This window comes from Hetaerina americana, unplaced genomic scaffold (genome assembly GCF_022747635.1).
Source record: "Hetaerina americana unplaced genomic scaffold, ioHetAmer1.1.p SCAF_7, whole genome shotgun sequence".
NCBI lineage: Eukaryota > Metazoa > Arthropoda > Insecta > Odonata > Calopterygidae > Hetaerina > Hetaerina americana.
Window position 1 is genome coordinate 56,460,241 of NW_027287316.1, and position 20,737 is coordinate 56,480,977.

The window sequence follows — 20,737 nt, forward strand, 5'->3', positions numbered from 1 at the left end:
TTTAAAGTTATTTATTAAATACATGGCATTGCAGTGCCTTTTGTTTACACAAAATATTTGAACAAGGAACTGTTAAACAATTATAGAGCAGTAGCAACACATCAGTATTTTTGGAATTACAACAAAGCTGTTGTAGAGTAATGTAATGATGAATAAGGAACCAAAATCGCCACTAACAGCAATTAAAAATCAAAAGAAATATCATAAGGGTGAATCCATAGCCTACAAGGGTATTTACATACAAGATAAAGTTGCACAGAAGTGTACTTACACAAGCACACAATAGACTACAGCCTCATCTACTTTTCTTATCAATGTTATTCTTTCAGAGATTTCTAAGACTTAGTTGAAACACTTCAACTCTGAACAAATAGCATGTGGATTCAATATACTCTTGATTACACCTGACTACTAAAAATATACACTGCGTAATGACAGACAAATGACAAACTTATAAACAATGCACACAAGTAACACATTTTGAATTTTTATAAAAGCTTTGTCTAATACAAAATATGCATAATTTTAAACTTTAAAATAAGCTGTGTCACATGAATATACATACATTAGTTTTTCACACTTGCAAAAAACTTCAACTTAAAAACTGTCAATATAAAATTTTCCTTTCCACAACACTTTTCTGGCCAATTATGGCCTACAGCAAATAAATACTTTTCTGGTATAAATTTTTCATACACCACATTGTAAATACCACGTACTACTCCACCTGGAACCTATCAGGGCAGAGCTATTAATAAAATTGCGAAATCATTCAATACACTTTCCAATAAGAACCACAGCATGTGCTCATTCCCAGCTTTCAACCGCATCTCCAGTCGCCTGGTTCATGTACTGGTCCAGTTCCTTGTCAAGGTGTGACCGGGTGCTAGCCATGTACTCATCCAACTGATGATCTAGCTCTTCTCGTGTTGGCTGATTGGTGTTGGCACCCCTTCCCCTGCTACGACCTCCCCTTGCACCCCTACGCAGAGCCCTTGCACCACCTCTCTGAGCACCCCTGGCTGCTACACCACGCCTTGACCTGGGACATTCACAGAGAAACGATGCTTGATTGCAACTAACACCTGAATACAGGGACTTTGCAACACAGGGTTCACAAGGGACTGCAGATTCCCTTAGAAAATCCCAGCACAAGAAGAAAAACCGCTCTTCATGCAAAATGGGGTGATCCAACAAATCCATGTAGGTACTTGTGTACCTCAAATTAGGCCAAGGTAACAACCCATAAAAAAGGGTGCCACTAAGCGAGTAGTCATTTTGAAATTATCCCAATGATAAGAACGTTTGATGTGCAAGGCTAAATACATACTGATGAGTATTTCACTTCCTCGAAGCATTGTTCAAGGTATACTCATACTTGGAGAACAAATCTAGGGCAAAATAAAAGGATATATTTTCACCAGTTTGAGACAAAAAACTTTTTCCAAAAATAGTACTGCCTCATAAATGAAGTTACAGGATTAACATTACCTTAGGCTTAAATTAGGGTCACTTCTTTAATGTTTTTGTAACAGCTATTTGTGGCTAAGTGAGACACAATGGAAAACAAAAAAGCAAAGACCATAAACTTGATTAAAATTGTACCCCAGAGATTTTTCATAAGAGGTATGAAATAACTAGGCCTTGGAGGTTCGAATTTTTATAAGAATATTTTCAACCAAGTTTCAAGTTTACGGTCTTGGCTTAATCAAGACTTAGTTGTTATTTTGGCTTTAATTTTAGAGTCAAGATAATATTCACCACAAAAGGGTCCTATCTCCACAAGGTTTTCAACATGAAAGCACAGAAATCAAGAGTGACTTGACCTCATACTGTTCTGATGCTAGACAATCAAACCATTAAAAATAACGCAAATATACAAAGGATAAATTACTAAAGCAAAATGAGAGAAACTGTTCAGGGGGCCTACCTCTTTGACACATACACCCTTTGAACAAATGTAAGTGCACCACATACAAAACATAGTCAAGAGGTCAATGAGGAAGGAGCAATTAGTAAAATGTGAGCAAAGATTTTCATTTCACATAATGAACATTGATTGATAATTACAATTTTATTACTTTACACAATTAAGTTTAAAGAAGTGGACTTTCTTCAATGAGAAACTTATAATTAATAATTCACATCTGTTTTCTACATTTTTTCACTCCATTACTTCACGCTGTTTCCAGTTACAGATCTGATTATGTGGACCACTCTTCATAAAAAGCATTACAATTTCCTTCTAAGGAAAAAAGGGAGATAAATGAGATCATAGGAATAGACTAATTTAAGTACCTGAAAGATGAACCTCGCCAAGATGCTCGACCCCTGCTTGCAGAAAACCTAGCAGGGCTTGGAATGGCCGCTCGCAAGGAACCAGCTCCTCTTCGAACTCCTGAAAAAATGAATAATACTTACAAATTGGCTAAGCAATCAATGACATTCATACAAGAAACCAATTATTGTCGTTATTGTATTGAAATGTAAGGTTCCATGCAAAAGATTCCTATGATGAAATGTCTTAACTATTCACACCAGATTTATCAGAACCAGTCAGAGATTCACCAGGACAAATAATAATAAAGAATAAAGCTGAATATTGGATTCAGAGAAGACAAATTTACATAATAATTGAATATATTTTATTTTGGAAGTTCTGGACAGCTCACCATACAAATCAATCAAAACCACAAATTTTTGTCCTGAAAACCAGATATGAAATCGCAACAATTTTTGATGATGACAAGCCATATATTATTTCATACTTTGCCATCAGTTTCGCTCATTTGTATGCTGATATTATGCACACTGGTCCATGAAATAATACTTTGCTAATGAATTAATTACTAAAAAGCACATAAATCAATATATGAAGTTATCTTTGCACTAGAATATGACTGGTTTAAAAATCTGAACTATGCCAAACAATATGCTTTTGTTTTCCCAGCAGAAGTGGTGTTTTGTAATAACCTAAAATAACACCCCATATGTGTACCGAACCTTTCACCACATTGATGAAAAGGTGCTTTAAAAAGGTTGGAATAAAGGTTTTTGAAAATTAAACATAAGAATGGAAATTCCACATACAGTAAAAATAAAGGAAATCTCATGTTTACAATACATAGAAAATTGTCATACATATATGCAAATTTACAGTTAAAAATGTTCAGTATTGGTCCTCATTCAATTATTTTCGGTACTCATATTTATAATACCTATTTTATATTTTCTGTGTTACTTATTTCATCATAATCATGGTAGATACTCCATTTAAAAAGCATGAAAATATAGAAAAATATTTTTAACTCCAATTTTGATATGAACCTCCATTTCATATACCGTATTTTCCCATCAATACCGTGTGTGTTATCTATACAAATTTGTTCAGATGACTGAAAAAATGACCATGTGTGTTTTGCACTGAAAATTGAAAAAATCCAAACAGACATATCTTCAGACACATCCGATATAATGTATTTTTACACATACTATATATTATTTTTAAGCGCATATATATATATGTATTTACAGATGTGCAACATACATATACAAATTTATACACGTTCAAGATAGCTATGAAGCCCTGGGCTTCATAGTTATCTCTACAAATTCATGATAACTCAAAGTTCTGGATGTGTGTTATACATAAGGTGCACGTTATCCATGAGAAAATACTGTACTTTCACTAGCACTTTCAAAAGCGTACATTTGAAGTTTCAGTGTATTTAGAAATCTACTAAAAATTTTATTACCATTAAAAGGAAAATTGACTCCTAAGCTTTAAACACAAATGAAAACTTTCAAATTCCATAAATGCCAATTCTTTTTACAAAAATTTAAAAAACCATTTCAACTTTAAATAACAAAGAGGGCTTCTCTGTGTCTTTGTAGAGATTAAGAACACAGCAGTGTAACTACTGTATTTTCATTTCAAAAATATTCTAATGTCAAGATGAATTTTTAAATGCATTCCAACTAATTGCCAATATACAGAATGAGCTCTTTGAAAGATTTTCATTTATTGCAAATTCATGGGATAAATTATGACTATTCTCAATATTTGTTTAGTTTGATTCTTATTGCATGTAACACTTCAGATCCACCAGAGAATTTGTCAGGACGGCACAAAAAGACCAAAAAACCATTGAAAATCTTTGTGAGACTGCTAATTTCTATAAAAATCGATCCAACCATAAAGAACATGGAAAAAGTAAATTTGGTACAATTCAGCATATTTCATTACAGAAAAGATAAGTTTCCTCCTCTAAAAAACGAAGTGATAATCGGCTGACATTCTAAAATTTTGTAAATTTCAGTAATTTACACAAACCACAAAAATTTGTGCGATAGATAGGGATAATATTCCATAGAAAAAATTTCCTTCATTTATATCTTTAGGCGTGACATACTAGATTGTTTCCAGGGTGCATCACACTGATGTTTGGTTACCCCCAACCATAAACAAAGCATTACAACTGGGCAACGTTACTTCGACAGATTCCCTGTGATGACCTCAGTTACAAAGGTACTTTGAAATTAGTGATGTCCAAGGACATTTAAATTACTTACCCCTGGCAAAAGGCCGGCGAAAACCTTGCCTGGAATTTTGAGGTGATGCTCCAATTCCGCTGTCATTGTTTCTGTTCAGTGACCCCAAGCTCTGGGTGCGGTCTGAAAACAATCTTGGAGGTTAATTTTTTTTGCAGTTAAAGGGAAGAAATTACACCCATCATCCAACCATTCTCGATGACCTTTGGTGAAAATTAGTGTAGTCTAGTGACACCATTTTGAGTAGAGTGATGAATAATGAAGCTCATCGAATTTTTAAAACCATATAAGTCACATCAGAATTTCTGCAGACTGGGTTTATATGTCACTTTATCAGATATGCTGGACTTTTTTTCACATTTCACATGATATGTGCGATTTTCATTTTAAACAATTCTTAACAATAACATTTCCTTTATTTCTGAAAATATAGTTGACAGTTGCCCATTGAATTTCATTGATTTGTCCAAGTATGTGCTATTTGATTTACATATGGTGGAACTAGCCCAATGATGAATAAAATAATGAACAAGCCAGAGAGGCTTGCTTGTGAATCAAACCCATGACCTCCTGTCAGAAGCCTAACTCACTACCCCTGGACTAATGTGACACTCTATAATGAGCATAAGGAAGTTGATAGACAATTTTAATCATAAAAGTTATTTATTCTTTCAACGCAAAAAACATGAAAACATGATCATGGGTCACATGTTACTTATCATTTCCTTACACTCATAAGAAATGAAAAAACAAACATTTGGGAGGACAATGGATTGAAGATACCAATTCCATTAAAATGAGTGAACGTTTGAAGGAAGTTTACATATAGATAGGACAACATAGACTACAATTAACTCTTCCTCATATCAGTATACTTTCTCTCTCTCTTTATCCCACCCAACATGTGTACTCCCAAACCTTGCCAGCATAACATTCTTTCCTCTATCACAGATACCATTATGTCATCAATTAAAATTCCTTTCATCCTCTTTTCCAGCCTCATTTGAGTTGTTTTCTATGCAAAATTGGGAATTATAAAAATACATAGATATAATAAAAACATACCACAAGCAAATACCACAATAACCTAACTAATGGTTAGTTCGCATGTGAGGGACTCAGTTTCTACTGTGCTTCATGATATTCACATGCCAAGGTCGATTTCCTTTCCCTATGCAACTGGTAATTCCCTAGGAAGAGTAATTCCCAAAAACAAATTATACAAGTTGACTGATACTGCGTTGAGATCTCACCCAGCTTCAAGAACATACATGAAAAGAGAATCTATTCTTACCACCTATTCATGAGAATACAACATTCAAGAAGTTCACAAATATTTAACTAAGAATCATATGTGTAGAGTAGAACTTATTTCAAATGAATTTGAGGGGCCCCGCCTTTCACTTCACTATAAATGGGATTTCATTACATACAAACTACAGCATTTTTAGTCATGCAAGTCATAGGATCGCAGGCTTTTTTGCTGAAAATCGTCTGTATTAATACAATAGATCTTAAATAATTTATCTTCGTCCTACAGCAATACCCTTTTTTTTTAAATTTTTATTCTTAGTGAATACCAACTGGAAAAATCTTCAATGTCCTCTGGTGTATGAGCACCTTGCTATGATCCTTTATGACAATGGATATTTAAGCACGCTTCTCAGATGACTCAAAATCTCTCCATAGTGGTATGCCATTAGTATTTCAAGCACATGAACTATGACATTGGAAATCTGCATTTGAGCTTCACAGGGTCTACTTGCTTCAAGAGATTTTTAAATTGAAAATCTAGCAGTAAGTGAAGAATTATGCCACACCACACCAAGTCAGTATTTTCTGTACAAAATGTAAGAAAGAAATGAAAGAATATAATATGAAACACGATATGCAAGGCCAAAAACTGATCAGGGATGATTACCACTGAGCTCACACACCTTCCTCCATCTACTAATTTATGCATCACCCTATCAAGGTTCAGACCCCACGAAATAGATAGCCAGTGAGGTTGATTGCTCACAACAACGGTATTTAATCCTCAAGAATGTCATCAGTTCAGGCTGCAAGTGAAGTTTAAAAAATAAATCTTGAAATACATTTCCTATCCATCAATGTACAGATAAAAATCCTTAATGATGTGGACAATAATTCTAAATTTTCAAAAAACTAAACAGCAAAGAAATACAACATCTCAACATCTACTCTCTCTACTATTTTTGCTCCAAGATGCTAATGAAAATGAGGGTGAAATTGAAGCTGAGGGCAACTTCAAACAAAAGAAACTAAAAACAGAAAGTGCAAGGAATTAGAGACCATGCTTGTGGACTGGTTTGAACAAGTTAGAGCCAACAGCATCCATCTCAGTCACGTTACCCCATCATCTCTCATCAATTTAGATGATAACATATCAGTTTGGTACTCAAAAATTAATATTATCACTGAGCATGAAGGAGTTCTCAATGAAGTTTTCTTTCGTGTTATTCATCTGAAGGACAGTACGGCATGCAGTCACTCTTGAGGGAGGTTTCAGTGATGGCCACCTGTGAGAACAACTTATGATGTGGGTAGGGGCAGATAGGCAATGAAAATGGCGAGGGTTCTGTCATAAAAGAGATAATAATTGGCCAAGGGACCAAAGAAAAGTTTGCAACAGTGGGAATTTCATTTCATCTATACGTTTTAAGCAGGATAATCAGCATGTTCAACCATAGGGAAATCCAAGGGACCAAGAACTCACCTCATGAGGCAGGACTTTTTTAAATGCAGGATTGTTATAAAGGAGATTTACTGTATTAATATTCAACAGTAGTCATTCAATCGTAACCTACTGCTAATCATGACTGGAGTATTGAATTTTTAACAAAATAGTGAAAAATGAAAGTTCTTGACTCCATGAACTGCATATGACGAGTACAGGAACATGATGTTTAATATATTAGCTGCAAATTCAAACTTTTCCCATGCATTAAAAAGAGCATGTCACCCAAACTCCAGTTTCATGTCACTCCAGCTTTTTTTAAAAGATCTCTCCATTGCCTTAAACTAAAGGAATTTTTTGGAGGAAACAGTCAAAATGGGTAATTTTGAAATTGAAGAAGCCTAATGTCAACACCTTTCCTGGGGAAAAATAATTCTAATAATAAAAACTAGAACTAACTGGTCAATATGATTGAACTCACTCAGATTCCCACGCCGGTTCAAGATGCCCTGCGCTCCCCTCCCTCGAGTCAATCCCCGGCCTGCTAGCCCCCTGGTGCCTGCCCTGGACCTCAGCCCACGCCGCCCTCGCCCAGCACCCACTCCTCTCAAACTTCCCAGCGTCAGCCTGTCCTTGATGCTGGGAGTGAATGGTTGTCCCAGCCTTTGGCGCACACTCCTCTGCAGACGAAAAATAAATTACCAGACATCCACAAAATTCTTAAACATTATGTTCTAATTTATTGGTTGAAAAACTTATGTTGATGAAGTATGAAAGGTTTCGTTTTGGATAAGTACTTCAAGTAAAAAACACTAATTATAGTTTAGAGGTTTGAAATTAAAGTACAGTAAATTATATTAAACTTGTTAACATTGACAGTAATTAAATTCTTTATCAACATAATTAACAAAAAATCAACCAGACAAATAGAGCGACATTTTCGTATTATTGAGATCAATTAAGTCACAGAGAATAATATTTTTTTATTTCATACATCAGCCTTTAAAGAATAACACAATTTTCTAACAATTTTGTTTCGGTCAACAAATTCAAGTGGAGGAATGAAAGGAAAAAGTCAAAAAGTGATATAATTTTCAGATTAACAAGACCAGAAAACGAGAAGCAATTACTTAAAAAATATTGATTACTTTCAATGTATGTATTGTTTCTGGTCAGTACACAACTCATGAAAACTAAAATCCTAACGGCAGAAAATTTCCTCTTTAAGCTGTACTTCACAATTCTCCTCCCATGGCCATATTTATGAAATATCTTTCTTTGCATGAAGTGAAAATGTGCCCAATTACCCAAACCACAGTTGGTATGGTGTCCTCGGAAGATTCCGCACCCATAAAATCACTCAGCTTGATTGAAGCCGAGGCTGCCCAGGAATCAAACCCAGACCAGCCTATTAGTAGTCCAATGCTCTACCCACTGGGCTACCATACCCCTTATTCAGTTATTATATAGTTGATATTAGGTCAAGAGGAAGAGGGACTAAGCAAATAGGGACCAAAAAAAAGATGAAGAATATTAACTAGAAAAAAAAATCAATTTGGCACAACACCATAAATAAAAATAATTACATAGAATTAACTAATAATTTCATTAAATCATTACAAGGAATTCTGAACGAAATAATAGCTCTTTATGAATCACTGACCTTTTTCAGTTTTAAAGCTGCCACTACAGCAGGACGCCTTTCCATCTGGGCAGCCAGTCTTCTATTTCGTGCAGATGCAGGCAGAAGGGAATCTGAGCGGCTTCTTAAACCTCTCAATGGAGATTCCATACTTCTAGGGCTAATGCTCATGAGACTTTCATCCTCTTCCTCATATCCATAGCCTCCAGATAATGAATCTAGACTACGACGGCCCATTCCTGGCTGCCTCCTACGCAATGCATTGTACTGTTGCTGGCGATACTGCTGAGGAGATAAGTGTGGCTGACGACGAATAAGATTTGACTGCTGAGATGAGGGCCTTAAGTGCGGCAAGTGGGCTGTTGACATGTCCCTGGACGATGTCAAGTTAGGCATAGTGGCCGGGACTGACAATGCAGTACCTCCAGATGTCGAGGCCACTGACGGCTGGCGCAGGTAAGTAAATCTGCACATCACATTGTTGTTCAAAAGGCAGCACCCAGTGGTGTTCGAGGATATCCATTGCACCAAGCCACGCCACATTTTGAGTTCCATCAGGCCAGAGGATTTTGTTGGAATCACATCAAGATCATGCATCTCAAATTATTTCAATGTTCATAGCTTGGGTTTCTTTCCAAATGAGAAATTATTTTCTTCATTCTGGTGAAACCCATCATAATAAAGGGTACACAGCTTGGTGCACCTGCATGCATTACTAAAATGCTTTCATTCATTATATAACAAAGATTTCAAATAGCATGGAATTAAAAAAATTATGTACGCATGAATCATAATTTCATAAATCACTAGGCTTTCAAGCCCGATTTCCTCATGCATGAGCAATTAACAGCTCATGTTTGCCACGTGCAAAAATATTTCCAATTTAAGAGTCACTTTCATATGCCAAGGGGTTATGAACTTCATTGAAAAATTAATGAAGTTATTCATAATTTGGCATCATTTTATTATTTCCAAGGATGTCATTTTCATGAGCCATTTATCGATTTCAGTACGTAAGGGCCATCAGTTTTTTTTATAATTTATAAGTACATTGTGTATTATATCATTGCAGCTATGCAATGGTTTGGGTTTGCATGCTTCACTTTCATTTCAGCCCAAATAATTAAGTCCTTGACAACCTTCAACTCAAAACATCTGCAAGGGTAGCAGATATACATCAGTCAGTGTCCATTTTCATGGAAATCAATAGTATTTTGACTTGGTTTAAGTCCGGATCTTTTCTGAAATATTTTGTTCAATCTGAATTGCCTTTGCATTGTTGGATTTCAACCAATACTTTGCTCTGACAATTGTGTTCAAGATCAGACTTATATGGTTGTAAGGGCTAAGTCAAGGACATTGTAACTTAGTTCATCATCTGAGCTGATGAAATATTTCCCCATATTCGATTGGCCACAGCGCTTCACTTGTTGAAAACCCCAAGTAACATGCTCTAACGGAGAGGTTAGAATGCCAGTAATATTTCACACACAAAAATTTAAGGATGTTATCCTATGTTTTGAACTGAATCATACTTCTTGAAGAATAGTCCCTGTTAATTCTTTATTACCTTTCACCATGCTTTAAGGTCTATTATTAAATAATAATGACAATAATGTTCACTCATTAGAAAACAATGTCTTAGCTTATATTTTAGATCTTATTGCCTATTTTCTTAAGAAAAATCACATGATTTTTCAGGATATTTAACCATAAAGATAGGATTGCAGCAGCTCTCTTTCCCAGTCTCTCTCTGAACACAATAATAATTTTATGGCAACGTGTAGCACAACTTAGGTTCATTGAAACGTTTTTCCACCCAAGAAGTAAAATGAAGGAATTATCTCAAAACGAATTATTCTTATGGATAGTTAATCTTAAACAAATATACTTGAAGTTTCCTTTCTTAAGGAGTGGTATGAATTTGGCATTCACCGTAACAAGAAGCAAAAGATGGCATTGATGATAAGCTTTTCTATGGAGATAACATTCATAATGACTAAGCAAATTTAAAATTTGCATTAGAATGATATTTCATTATTTTTGACAAATAGGGAATAGAAAAGAAAATTTTAATCCTTTGTATGCATACTGGTTTGAACCATGCTAATTGGATTCCTTGATATTTTAACGATAAAAAATTGCCACACTAGAAATTGTTTCAATAGAAATAATTCTGATAATATGCTTTTATTTCATAACGCAAAATTGAAAGTTGGAGTCATTAACGGATAATATGAACAGGCATGTACAAGATTAGTATACAAAGTATTAAGGACAGTTTTTTCCTGACTTAACTGAACGGGGTAGTGCTCTTGCACAGCGCAAACTTGGTGGTGGGGGTCTAATCTTCAACACGTGCCAATCACCTGCGAGCACTCATTCAAGCTAGATTGCCTTTCTAATGGACCCCAGTCGAGTAACTCAGCGTAAGTGAAAAATGCAGCAAACAATTGAACAGCGGTACGTCATCAAATTTTGTGGTGAGTGTGGAAATGGTGTACAGTGATTGAGGGCATGATTCTTCAAGTATTCTAGGATCAAAGTACGTCACAGACTGCAGTTTTGAAGTCCCACAAGCTCTTCAAAGATGGCTGAGTGAGTGTGGAGGACAAGACCCACAGTGGATGGCCGTTGACATCAAAAACCAACGACAATTATTATTATTATTATGTAATCTACCGGTTAAGGTAGGTTTTTGGATGGACATAATTACTAATTAAATTACTTGTGACCCCTGGCAAAACACAACATCCTACTCAACATCAGGTCCCTCTTCATCTCTGAGTACTTTCTTCCTCCCTTCATCCCGTCCAACATCCCTATCCTGTTCCTTCCCTTTCCTCATTTGCCCAACATTCTCCCCTCTATCACAGCCTTCAACATCCCACTGCCGGTCAGTACACCCTTCATCCACTTTTCCTGCCTCCATAGGATTTCTCCCAACAAACCCCTCTCTTCGCCCACCATACCAATTACTTCCCTCATTTGTTTTCTTCTCTGTCCATCTCAGCTTCTCTACTCTTCTCCACACCCACATTTCAATAGCCTCCAGTCTACGTCTATCCTCCTGCTTCAATGACCACGTTTCCCCACCGTACATAGCTACGCTCCATATCAAAGTTTTTACAGGTCTTTTCTTAACATCCTCACTCAACATCCCTGTCATCAACTCCCTCCTCCTTGTGAAAGCCTCTTTGCCTAGCGCAATTCTTCTCCTTACGTCCCTACTACTTTGACCCTGTTGGTCCAAAACACTACCGAGATACGTAAACTGTTCTACCTGCTCCAATTTTTACCCTCCTATAACGAAAATGTGTGCGCCTAATGCTGAATTCACAAGGTCAGTTGAGTGTGTGCATGATTGCAGATCGTATTGGCATTGATAAAATGACATTGCACACCATTATCATTGAAAAATTGGTGATGCAAAAGATGAGCTAAACTCGCCTCAAAGGTCTTGACAAATGACCAAAAGCAGAGTCGAGTGTCTGCTTGTGAGACCTTCTGCGACGCATTGAAGAAGACGACCCAGAAATTTTGGATGATGTAATCATGGCACCCACGGACCATTCCCTATTCCCAAAAGTGAAATCCTCCCTTAAAGGCCACCACCATGGGATTCTAAGTGCCCTCACTGAAGTTTGCACGTACCCTAAGGACCTTTTGGAATCCATCTACCAGGAAGCCTTTGAGTCATGGAAAAGCGACTGCCCAAGTGTGTCAACGCTCAACGGATATACCATGTTTTCCCATTGATAACACACGCATTATCTGTACAAAAATATTTGATCGAATAAAATGACTACGCACATTATATAAAATGGAAATTGAAAAAATGCAAATATTTTCAGACCTATGCACACAATAATTTAAAGAATAGTCTGGCTAAAACATATTAGTCTGGATGCATGCCTTTCTAATTGCATTTTAGTTTATGCAGATCTGCTACTGTTGCAGTTATTTCATCTCATTAATTTATGAGAAAAAGAAGAAACATATAATTTCTACACTTTATTTATTGTAATACGTAGTAATTCTTTATTCTAATACATAGAACTTGATGTATATGCAGAGTACTAGAGTCATATTATATACACGTACCTATAAATAATGGTAGGATAGGTAGACCACTCAAATTGAAGTGCCAATACTAACAAAGCGAAGTACAGCAAACAAAACAAGAAAATTCCATTTCAGTCATTCTTTTATTTTTTTAATATTTGATTTGCTGAGAGTTCATTTACATAGCAAATTAAAGGGCATACAAACCTATGTCTCGTTTTGACTTATGAATCATAGCGAAAAAGCAATAAGGTGGCATATTGCATTGGCTTGTAAATATTGTTTATTTTTTGACCCTTCTGTTGTTTGCAGTTAATTTCAATCACATGGCTCTAATCTTTAGTTTAATTACGGTAGATATAGCCTCAGGCAATTATGATTCCATGTATTCATCGGTTGTCACCATCTATTAGTACTTGGATATAGACGTATTTTTACACACAACATACATATACACATATACAGATGCGCGGCATTTATACACGTTCAAGACAACTATGAAGCCCTGGGTGCGCGGTATCTCCACAAATTCATGATAACTACAAGGTTCTGGATGCGCATTATACATAAGGTGTGCATAATCAATGAGAAAATATGGTATTTTAAAGAATTTTGAGACATTGAAGCAATATTAGAAATAAGACTTCCAAAACTTTTCCCAATACTTTCTACACAAACCTTGTACATGTGCATCTATTCATTCACCTAGATAAGTAGATTCGTATTTAAGTAAAAGAACATATTTATGCAATGAAGTCCAAAAGAGTTGGTTTACCTATCTCAAAAAATGAGCGCATAATGATATTGATACATTAATTAAGTTGGTATTCATGCCACTGTACCAAACGTCCAAAGGAGATTACTGAAATCATTCACCACATAATATAGATTACTATTAGCACATGACTCAAATTAAAAATTAATGTAGGCAATATCATGCACAAAATTATGCCAAGGATAGAATTAGGCTATTAGAAGCAATGACAATTTTCTGAAAATTCTGGGAATATCAAACAACTAAAATGAAATGAGAAAAGCTGGATGTTTTGAGCTGCTGCAAAGAGATACACAGGATGCAGCAACATAACTTCCTTTTTCCAAAGGCAACCCCTTTAAAAAAGGAAATCATGCTGCCGCACCATGTACAATCTAATCATATAGATATAGAATACAATTATGTCACCAGGAAAACAGAGTTAATTCATTGTGATAACAACATGCAACCAGAAGAAATGTTATGCTCTGGCTAATATTAACTATGAAATCATGTACAATTGACCTGTGTATCATGTCCTGATCGCCTGGTGAGAATGAATTATTATTATATTACTGCAACTGCAATGGTGGTTGGAAAAGTGTGCCAAGTCAGGGTGATAGAAAATACTTTCCGATTGTAGCATCTCTTGAAGGAACACAAGTTCGCCAGATAGTAGAAGTTAGTGCAAAACTCATGATTCAGCAATCATTAAAAAAAATTTGCATAATTATTCAAAAAATAGATGAGAATTGTGTGTGTTGATCAAACATTCATGAAAAAGAAATGGCATCAGGAGGCTTCAAACAATTTTATACAGATTATGTTGACTCTGCACCTTTAAATAAAATGTTTTGTACGTGGCTTCCAAATTTTTTGATAAAAACTAATGGATTTACTATTCAACTCATTCCCCATCCCCCTATTCTCTAGATATTTGCTGACAGGAAGGATGAAAAATTCAAATGAGGTGAATGTGGACACAAATGGCCATTTTGCAGAGATGAGCGATTGCATTACTTGGAAAAAATCAATAAAATGGAGCAGCAATGGATCAAAGCATGTAAGCATAAAAGGAAATGTCCCTTCCAATGTGCATAACATTAAAAAATATGGTTTATCCCGAAAAATTCAATCGTTTTCATGCTTACATTGGCTTTTCACACACCCTCATAAGATGATTACCCCTCTCAAGTATGGTATTTCAGGAAATACCTAAAACTTCCATTATCCCTTGTACCACATTGCATTAAGACACAAAAGGTGAACTAAATCCCATGCATTAGCCAATAAAGGTTTCTGAACCTCAGTTGAAACTGGCCCCATTAGTGCCCTATATTGTAGCCATAAGTACCATGCATAGTAAAAGAGACCATAACTAACCCACAAATTGTCAGTCATGTGGTTGCGCTGAAAAAGAATGATTTTTAATCTAAAACATGTTAACAATACTGTGTACAATACAATGATACGTGCCTTAAAAAATTCTAAGTTCCTACATTCTTTTATTAACTTGAATATTAATATTTTATCTGGGGGCCATTTAAGTATCAAGAGAATCTAAAAAAAACTAGGCATTAAAACGTAACCAATTTTCACAATTCCTTTGTAACTGCACATTTGCTAGGTAGTAGTCAGACCGGAAATATTAACCATTGTCGCAGCTAAAATGAAAAGCCAGTCACCAATTTAATAACCGCATTAAAATACGCTAACAATTTTATGCTGAACAGTTTTATCAAATTCACATTTGGGTTCAATATGTTTGACCAGAATTTCATGTTCATGCATCCTTAGTGCAAGTTTGCAAGTTATTCACAGTTTATGGCATATGGCCAACCAGGGACTAATCTAAACACAGCATCAGGGTCAACATATGGGTAACCTGCTCTTCCCTAAGCAGCAAAGAGGTCACAAGCAGATAAAACCCCTCTAAAATGACATGATCTCCTTTAGTCTTCACACACCTGAGTGCTCCTGAATTAGTCTGTTTATGACAACAACTCTAAATGCCCTCCCTCAGCCACCAGTGCAAATGTAACATTGTAGGGGCTTGAAAGCATTACTCAATACTTCCAATGCAACAACGAACTGCCACATGTTTTCACCCCCAGATTAGCTATAGAAAGTTTGATTTCTATTATAATGAGGCAGAAATGGTCCAATTACTATGGGTTTATATTTGAGTATCATACCAAAATTCTTGTATGACAACTTTATTTTTTCTCTCTCAACTTAAGAACATTCCAAGGAAGAAAGTGAAAAAAAATTCTAGGAAATATACTTATTGAGAATCTATCGTCTACACAATATTGTTATGATGCATGGGAAACCATACTCCTTCCATCATCAGCGATTTATGAATTAGCCGAATATATAAATACATATTTAATAAAATATTAATGCCAGCACCAATATTCTAAAATTAATTTCAATGATCAAATTTTACAATGCATGCTGAATGTTACATGTTCTGTGAGCATATTAAGAAGGGGAACGAAGTAGCAGTTTACATTCTGATGTGAGGACTATCCGGTACAAAATTAGGACTACTACAAAGCAAAAAGAACTAATGCAACAACAGAAATATTCTTCAGCAAAAAAGTAGGTGCCCAAAACTCAAAAAAAATTCATACGCAGGGAATATATTGACTACAAACTTAATTTATGAAATAAAAATTTACAATTATACTTCAGGATGATTTCAATAGCTTTATTTTCCTAATTGCCCACAACTTTAACTGATATAGTCAGCCAGTGAAAATTAACCAGTGCAAAAATGTTCAACCTGCATATTTTGACATACAGCAACAAAATCAATACTCTTAACAAAACGCTCTTCCCGTGAAATTGGTATATTGTAAAACCCACCCAGACAGCACAAGTTCATCCGTTGTATACCCAGTGGATAAGGTTATCAACAATGGATATTTTAATGTCCCCCAACATCCAAACATAAACGCTCACTTTGGATATACTGCATATCCAGAAACGCGCTTGTACATTTCGTAGTAAAAGGAGCTCCTTCAGATTTATCATACTGGAAAGTCATAAGATTGACAACTCATTTTTAAAAAGTAGTTACATCAATATTTAAAATTAATTATAAAATGCTCTAATTACTTGCCAACAACTGTCTAACGCTGGATACTTAATGAATACATATTACATAAACGTGCATTATTTGATGCGTAAATAGTGGATATCATTCTTTGTGCTGTGTGGGCAGTTTCTCGGCTCAATTTAAAAGGGCAAGAGCTTACTGAAAGTGCTTAGCAACCATTTGCATAACACATTTGGCTTTTGAGAGGCCGAACACAGGATTTACATTTACTGCAACATTAACGTTGTTTAGCCAGTCGCTAACAACGACGAATGTCCGAGGACAAATGACATAGTTCTGATCAGTACAGTGATCATTTAAAAGTACTACAAACGCTGACTGTGGCAAAATGTTTCATAACGCACGGGGACCCCAAAACAGCTTGTGGGCAAGAGGAATGGATATATAATGATTAAGAAATTATAATGCTAAAACGCTTTCGTCATTGGATACCAAATTACAAAGGGGCACCTTACCAGAAAACAGGAATGTACACCTACAGAGTGAAATATAAGTTTATGTAGTCGCAGAACGGTTATGCATTGGGCCCTTAAACAAAGTAAAACTATTCCGTAGGAATCCCAAATGCAATATTATACCGACAAATTTATCTTGCTTATCTTATTATTTAACTCTAAAATCGACACTGCCTGCAACGACCTCATTCGATGAGACTCGAAAAATTTAAAGTCATTAGCTGGCCATCATCATCTTGCACAAATCACGTCATTCCGCTTTCGGCGGAAAATTCACACTTCCATTCTGTCATGGTTGGCCACAGACGTAATCTGGCTCGATTGACGGTAATCCGTGATTTTATGTCATCACACGTATAAGTGACTCATTTCAATTTCATCTAAATATTGTTCCCCTTGGAAATATTGATAGATCATGGAGGAAAATACTGATGGCCCGTTAGAAGTTGTACGCACGTGGATTCCATGCTAATTTTAGGCGTGAATGGTTTCATGACTTCCAAATGGTGAATCCTCAACTCTAAAATCTCACCGTTCATTCAATGACATCATCGTGGTGCTTTTCAAAACCACTTTCTTCAACGCTGCCATAGTTGATACACCTGTAAATGAGATCACATCACCTTAGTGGTGTAAGAATATCCAGATATCCTTTCCATCAAATAAGTCCAGCTTGAAAATGACATTAAATATCATAAAAACCATACCTTAAACAAGTTATTTGTCTTTTAAGAGTTTTAAAACAAAGATGGCGACTACTCAAATTTAATTGTTCCCCAACATCAACCAACCTCGAGCTTCATACAAAACTCACAGGAAAATGGCCACTGCGTTTGGTATCACAACGGTGTGAATCTATGACTGCAATGCCATCTATAATTTAGTTAAACACAAACAAATGAGGCTCAACAAAATATCCGAGTTTTGAAGAAAGAAAGTGCATTTCCTAGAGATTCTCCAAAAATTTAATGGACTACTGATGATGTTTAATCCATTTTCAAAAGTCTATCATTTTTTTATAAATATTTTTGGATAACAACACAAATAATTTGTAATGATGGTTTCACGAAAGATGGAGTTAGAGATTAATTTAATTAGACTGTTTAAAATTAAACAAATACACAAAAACGTAAGCATTTTATTTTTCAAAAAAACAAATACCAATTACAAGGTTTAGCGTTTTTACAGGAGTCGTGTATCATCTCACGCTGACGGAGTACAACTCTTCAAATTCACTGAAAGATATGAAAAAACGACACATCAAGCATTTACTAGGAATCGAAGAACTAAGGTCAGATACAGGTAAGTTCCCTAACACAAATTTACCCTCAATTCTACATTTGGAGCTCCTTAGCCGAGTCTGCCAACTCTTTCCCTTCACTCAGTAACTGCTCTTTAAATTTTGCTTCCCGCAACTGTCTTTCAGGTCTGATGACAGCCAGGTAATATTGCACTCTGACACCAAGCAGATAAAACCCATAAAGAGTGAGGCCCATGCAAGTATACACAACACCTCTATGGAGCCTATCAAAGAGTACGTTCTTGCTGTAACGTTTCATGATTGTATAAACTCAGAGGTACAGCTAAGTTGTATTTTGGACCTCAAACAAACTACCAAATAACTAACATAAGTAAACTGCTACACAAAGCACGGTATGATGTAAACACCACAAAACCCGGACCGCGGTATCCCCTGATTCTCACTTTTTTGTTATTTTGATATATCAATTGTTTTTTCGAAAGGAGGACATTCGAAATTACTTCTTCTAAGAGCAAAATAAATTGTATTCATTATTACCGTAAACGCGGATTTGTTGATAAATTTAAATCAAGAATATGGCGTGGAATATTTTTGCGCAAAATTCCAGAAATGAGCTTTCTATGGATAATAATGATAAAATATTACATCCTCCCGATTTGCTAACAAATCAATTTAGGAATCGGGATGGTGCAATGGCGAATGCACCGGAGGAAGTGGAACGGTACCCTAATCCCTACTATGGGTGCTTTGTGGGGACCACTTAAGGTGGTATGCTGTCTACCAGATGGAGTGTGAAATGGTGGAACACCTAGGCGTCTTTCTTTAAGAGTAATCTAATGCTAATGATGGCGTTGGCCTCTCAAACTCTCCATTATTCCTCCATTTCCTGAAAATCCTACCTCTATAAAATTACCTATCTATTCTGGATGGTGCAAATTACCCCAGGTGTCGGTTACCTCCCCCCAGTAAATACTATTACTATACTGCAGCTATAACCGGAGATCATTTGTACTTTACCCTAAGGCATGCAAAATGCACACATCGTGGCTGGGTTCCTTTTCCTGAGCAACCAAATATCCCTCGTATACAATCGCACAGCTTGAGTGAGCCTGAGGTTAAGGATGATCAGTATTTCACTGCCTGCAATTTTATGTATCACCTTTACCACCTATTGAAAAATTATGGTCGCTAGTTTTTTTGAGTAATTTTCACAAATCATTCCCATTTTTCACAACATAGCCAAGGAGAAAATGACCAAGGATGGTTACTAGGAGGATGGGAATGACATATTATATGGTCATCTGAGCAGTGAAATATAAATAAGTGGTTTCAGCGCATTTTTATTTAAACTATATCCATTTTCATCTTCATCTTACTTTTTTCCTGTCACTGTAAAATTTTGCATTCTTCAGCTGCTATTAGGCAAATATTTTCAATTTCTCTTGGCTTACACTTGCCCAGTTTGTGGACCTCACTGCTTCTGTAAAACGAAAGAAAAATTTGATAGTTCTAGAGGATGGAAAAGTTTGTAAATAGTAGTAATTCTATCCCTTAATAGGTTCTCCTTTATAAATATGAAATAAATTTCCTAGAAAACCATAAAGTCAACTGTAAAGATTGTCAACTCTTTCCATGAAACAATTACGGATAAGTTACTTATAAGAACAAGCAATCAAAAATTAACTTCATGAAGAAGCCCCACCAATAGTTAGTTTAAAGAGAGCTGCATGTTTCAAAAAGTCACGCTTAAAATTACATTTTTACTAACACAATGCCCCTTGCCACCCCCTGTTATATTCTACTAGGCAGAATGAGCAGCTGCATGTTTTATACGTACGCACAAAAAATGCAGGCGCTAGCTCAATTTTTATGGGCCTTCAACGTTATAATAAACTCCCAGCTGAGATTAAGACCCAAAAAAGTGTGGCTGCATTTAAAGTCAATTTACTTAGGTTCTTAAAAGGAAAAACTTTTTATTCAATTGCTGAATTTCATGATAATACCCGACATGTGTCTTGTACCCATGTATGTATCTTGTTACTTTCCCCTGATATGTCTGATACCAAGTGTAATAACTGTAACAACTTGATCACTGGACAAATAAAATGTATTATAATTACTATTTCAAGTATTTTATTGTTCCCTAAATACTCACCAGTTAATTCCAGAAATGTGGTTGGTGACCTG

At 35.7% G+C, this 20,737-nt stretch overlaps 1 protein-coding gene across 2 annotated transcripts; it reads right to left on the bottom strand.

The window, feature by feature from the left end:
- Nucleotides 1-7: 7 nt before the first annotated feature.
- Nucleotides 8-18,119, bottom strand: LOC139696259 (chromatin target of PRMT1 protein-like). Of its 2 annotated transcripts, XM_071594945.1 has the most exons (7): nt 17,997-18,119; nt 17,822-17,891; nt 8,913-9,357; nt 7,731-7,929; nt 4,573-4,674; nt 2,299-2,398; nt 9-1,042 (listed from the first exon to the last, which is right to left on the bottom strand). In XM_071594945.1, exons 2-7 carry the CDS (start codon nt 17,878-17,880, stop codon nt 808-810), a joined length of 1,140 nt encoding a protein of 379 aa, XP_071451046.1. In that variant the 5' UTR covers nt 17,881-17,891; nt 17,997-18,119; the 3' UTR covers nt 9-807. The 2 variants fall into 2 exon arrangements, with proteins under 2 accessions (XP_071451045.1, XP_071451046.1); XM_071594944.1 differs by lacking the exons at nt 17,822-17,891; nt 17,997-18,119 and having other exon boundaries at nt 8-1,042; nt 8,913-16,207.
- Between the last annotated feature and the right edge of the window lie 2,618 nt (nt 18,120-20,737).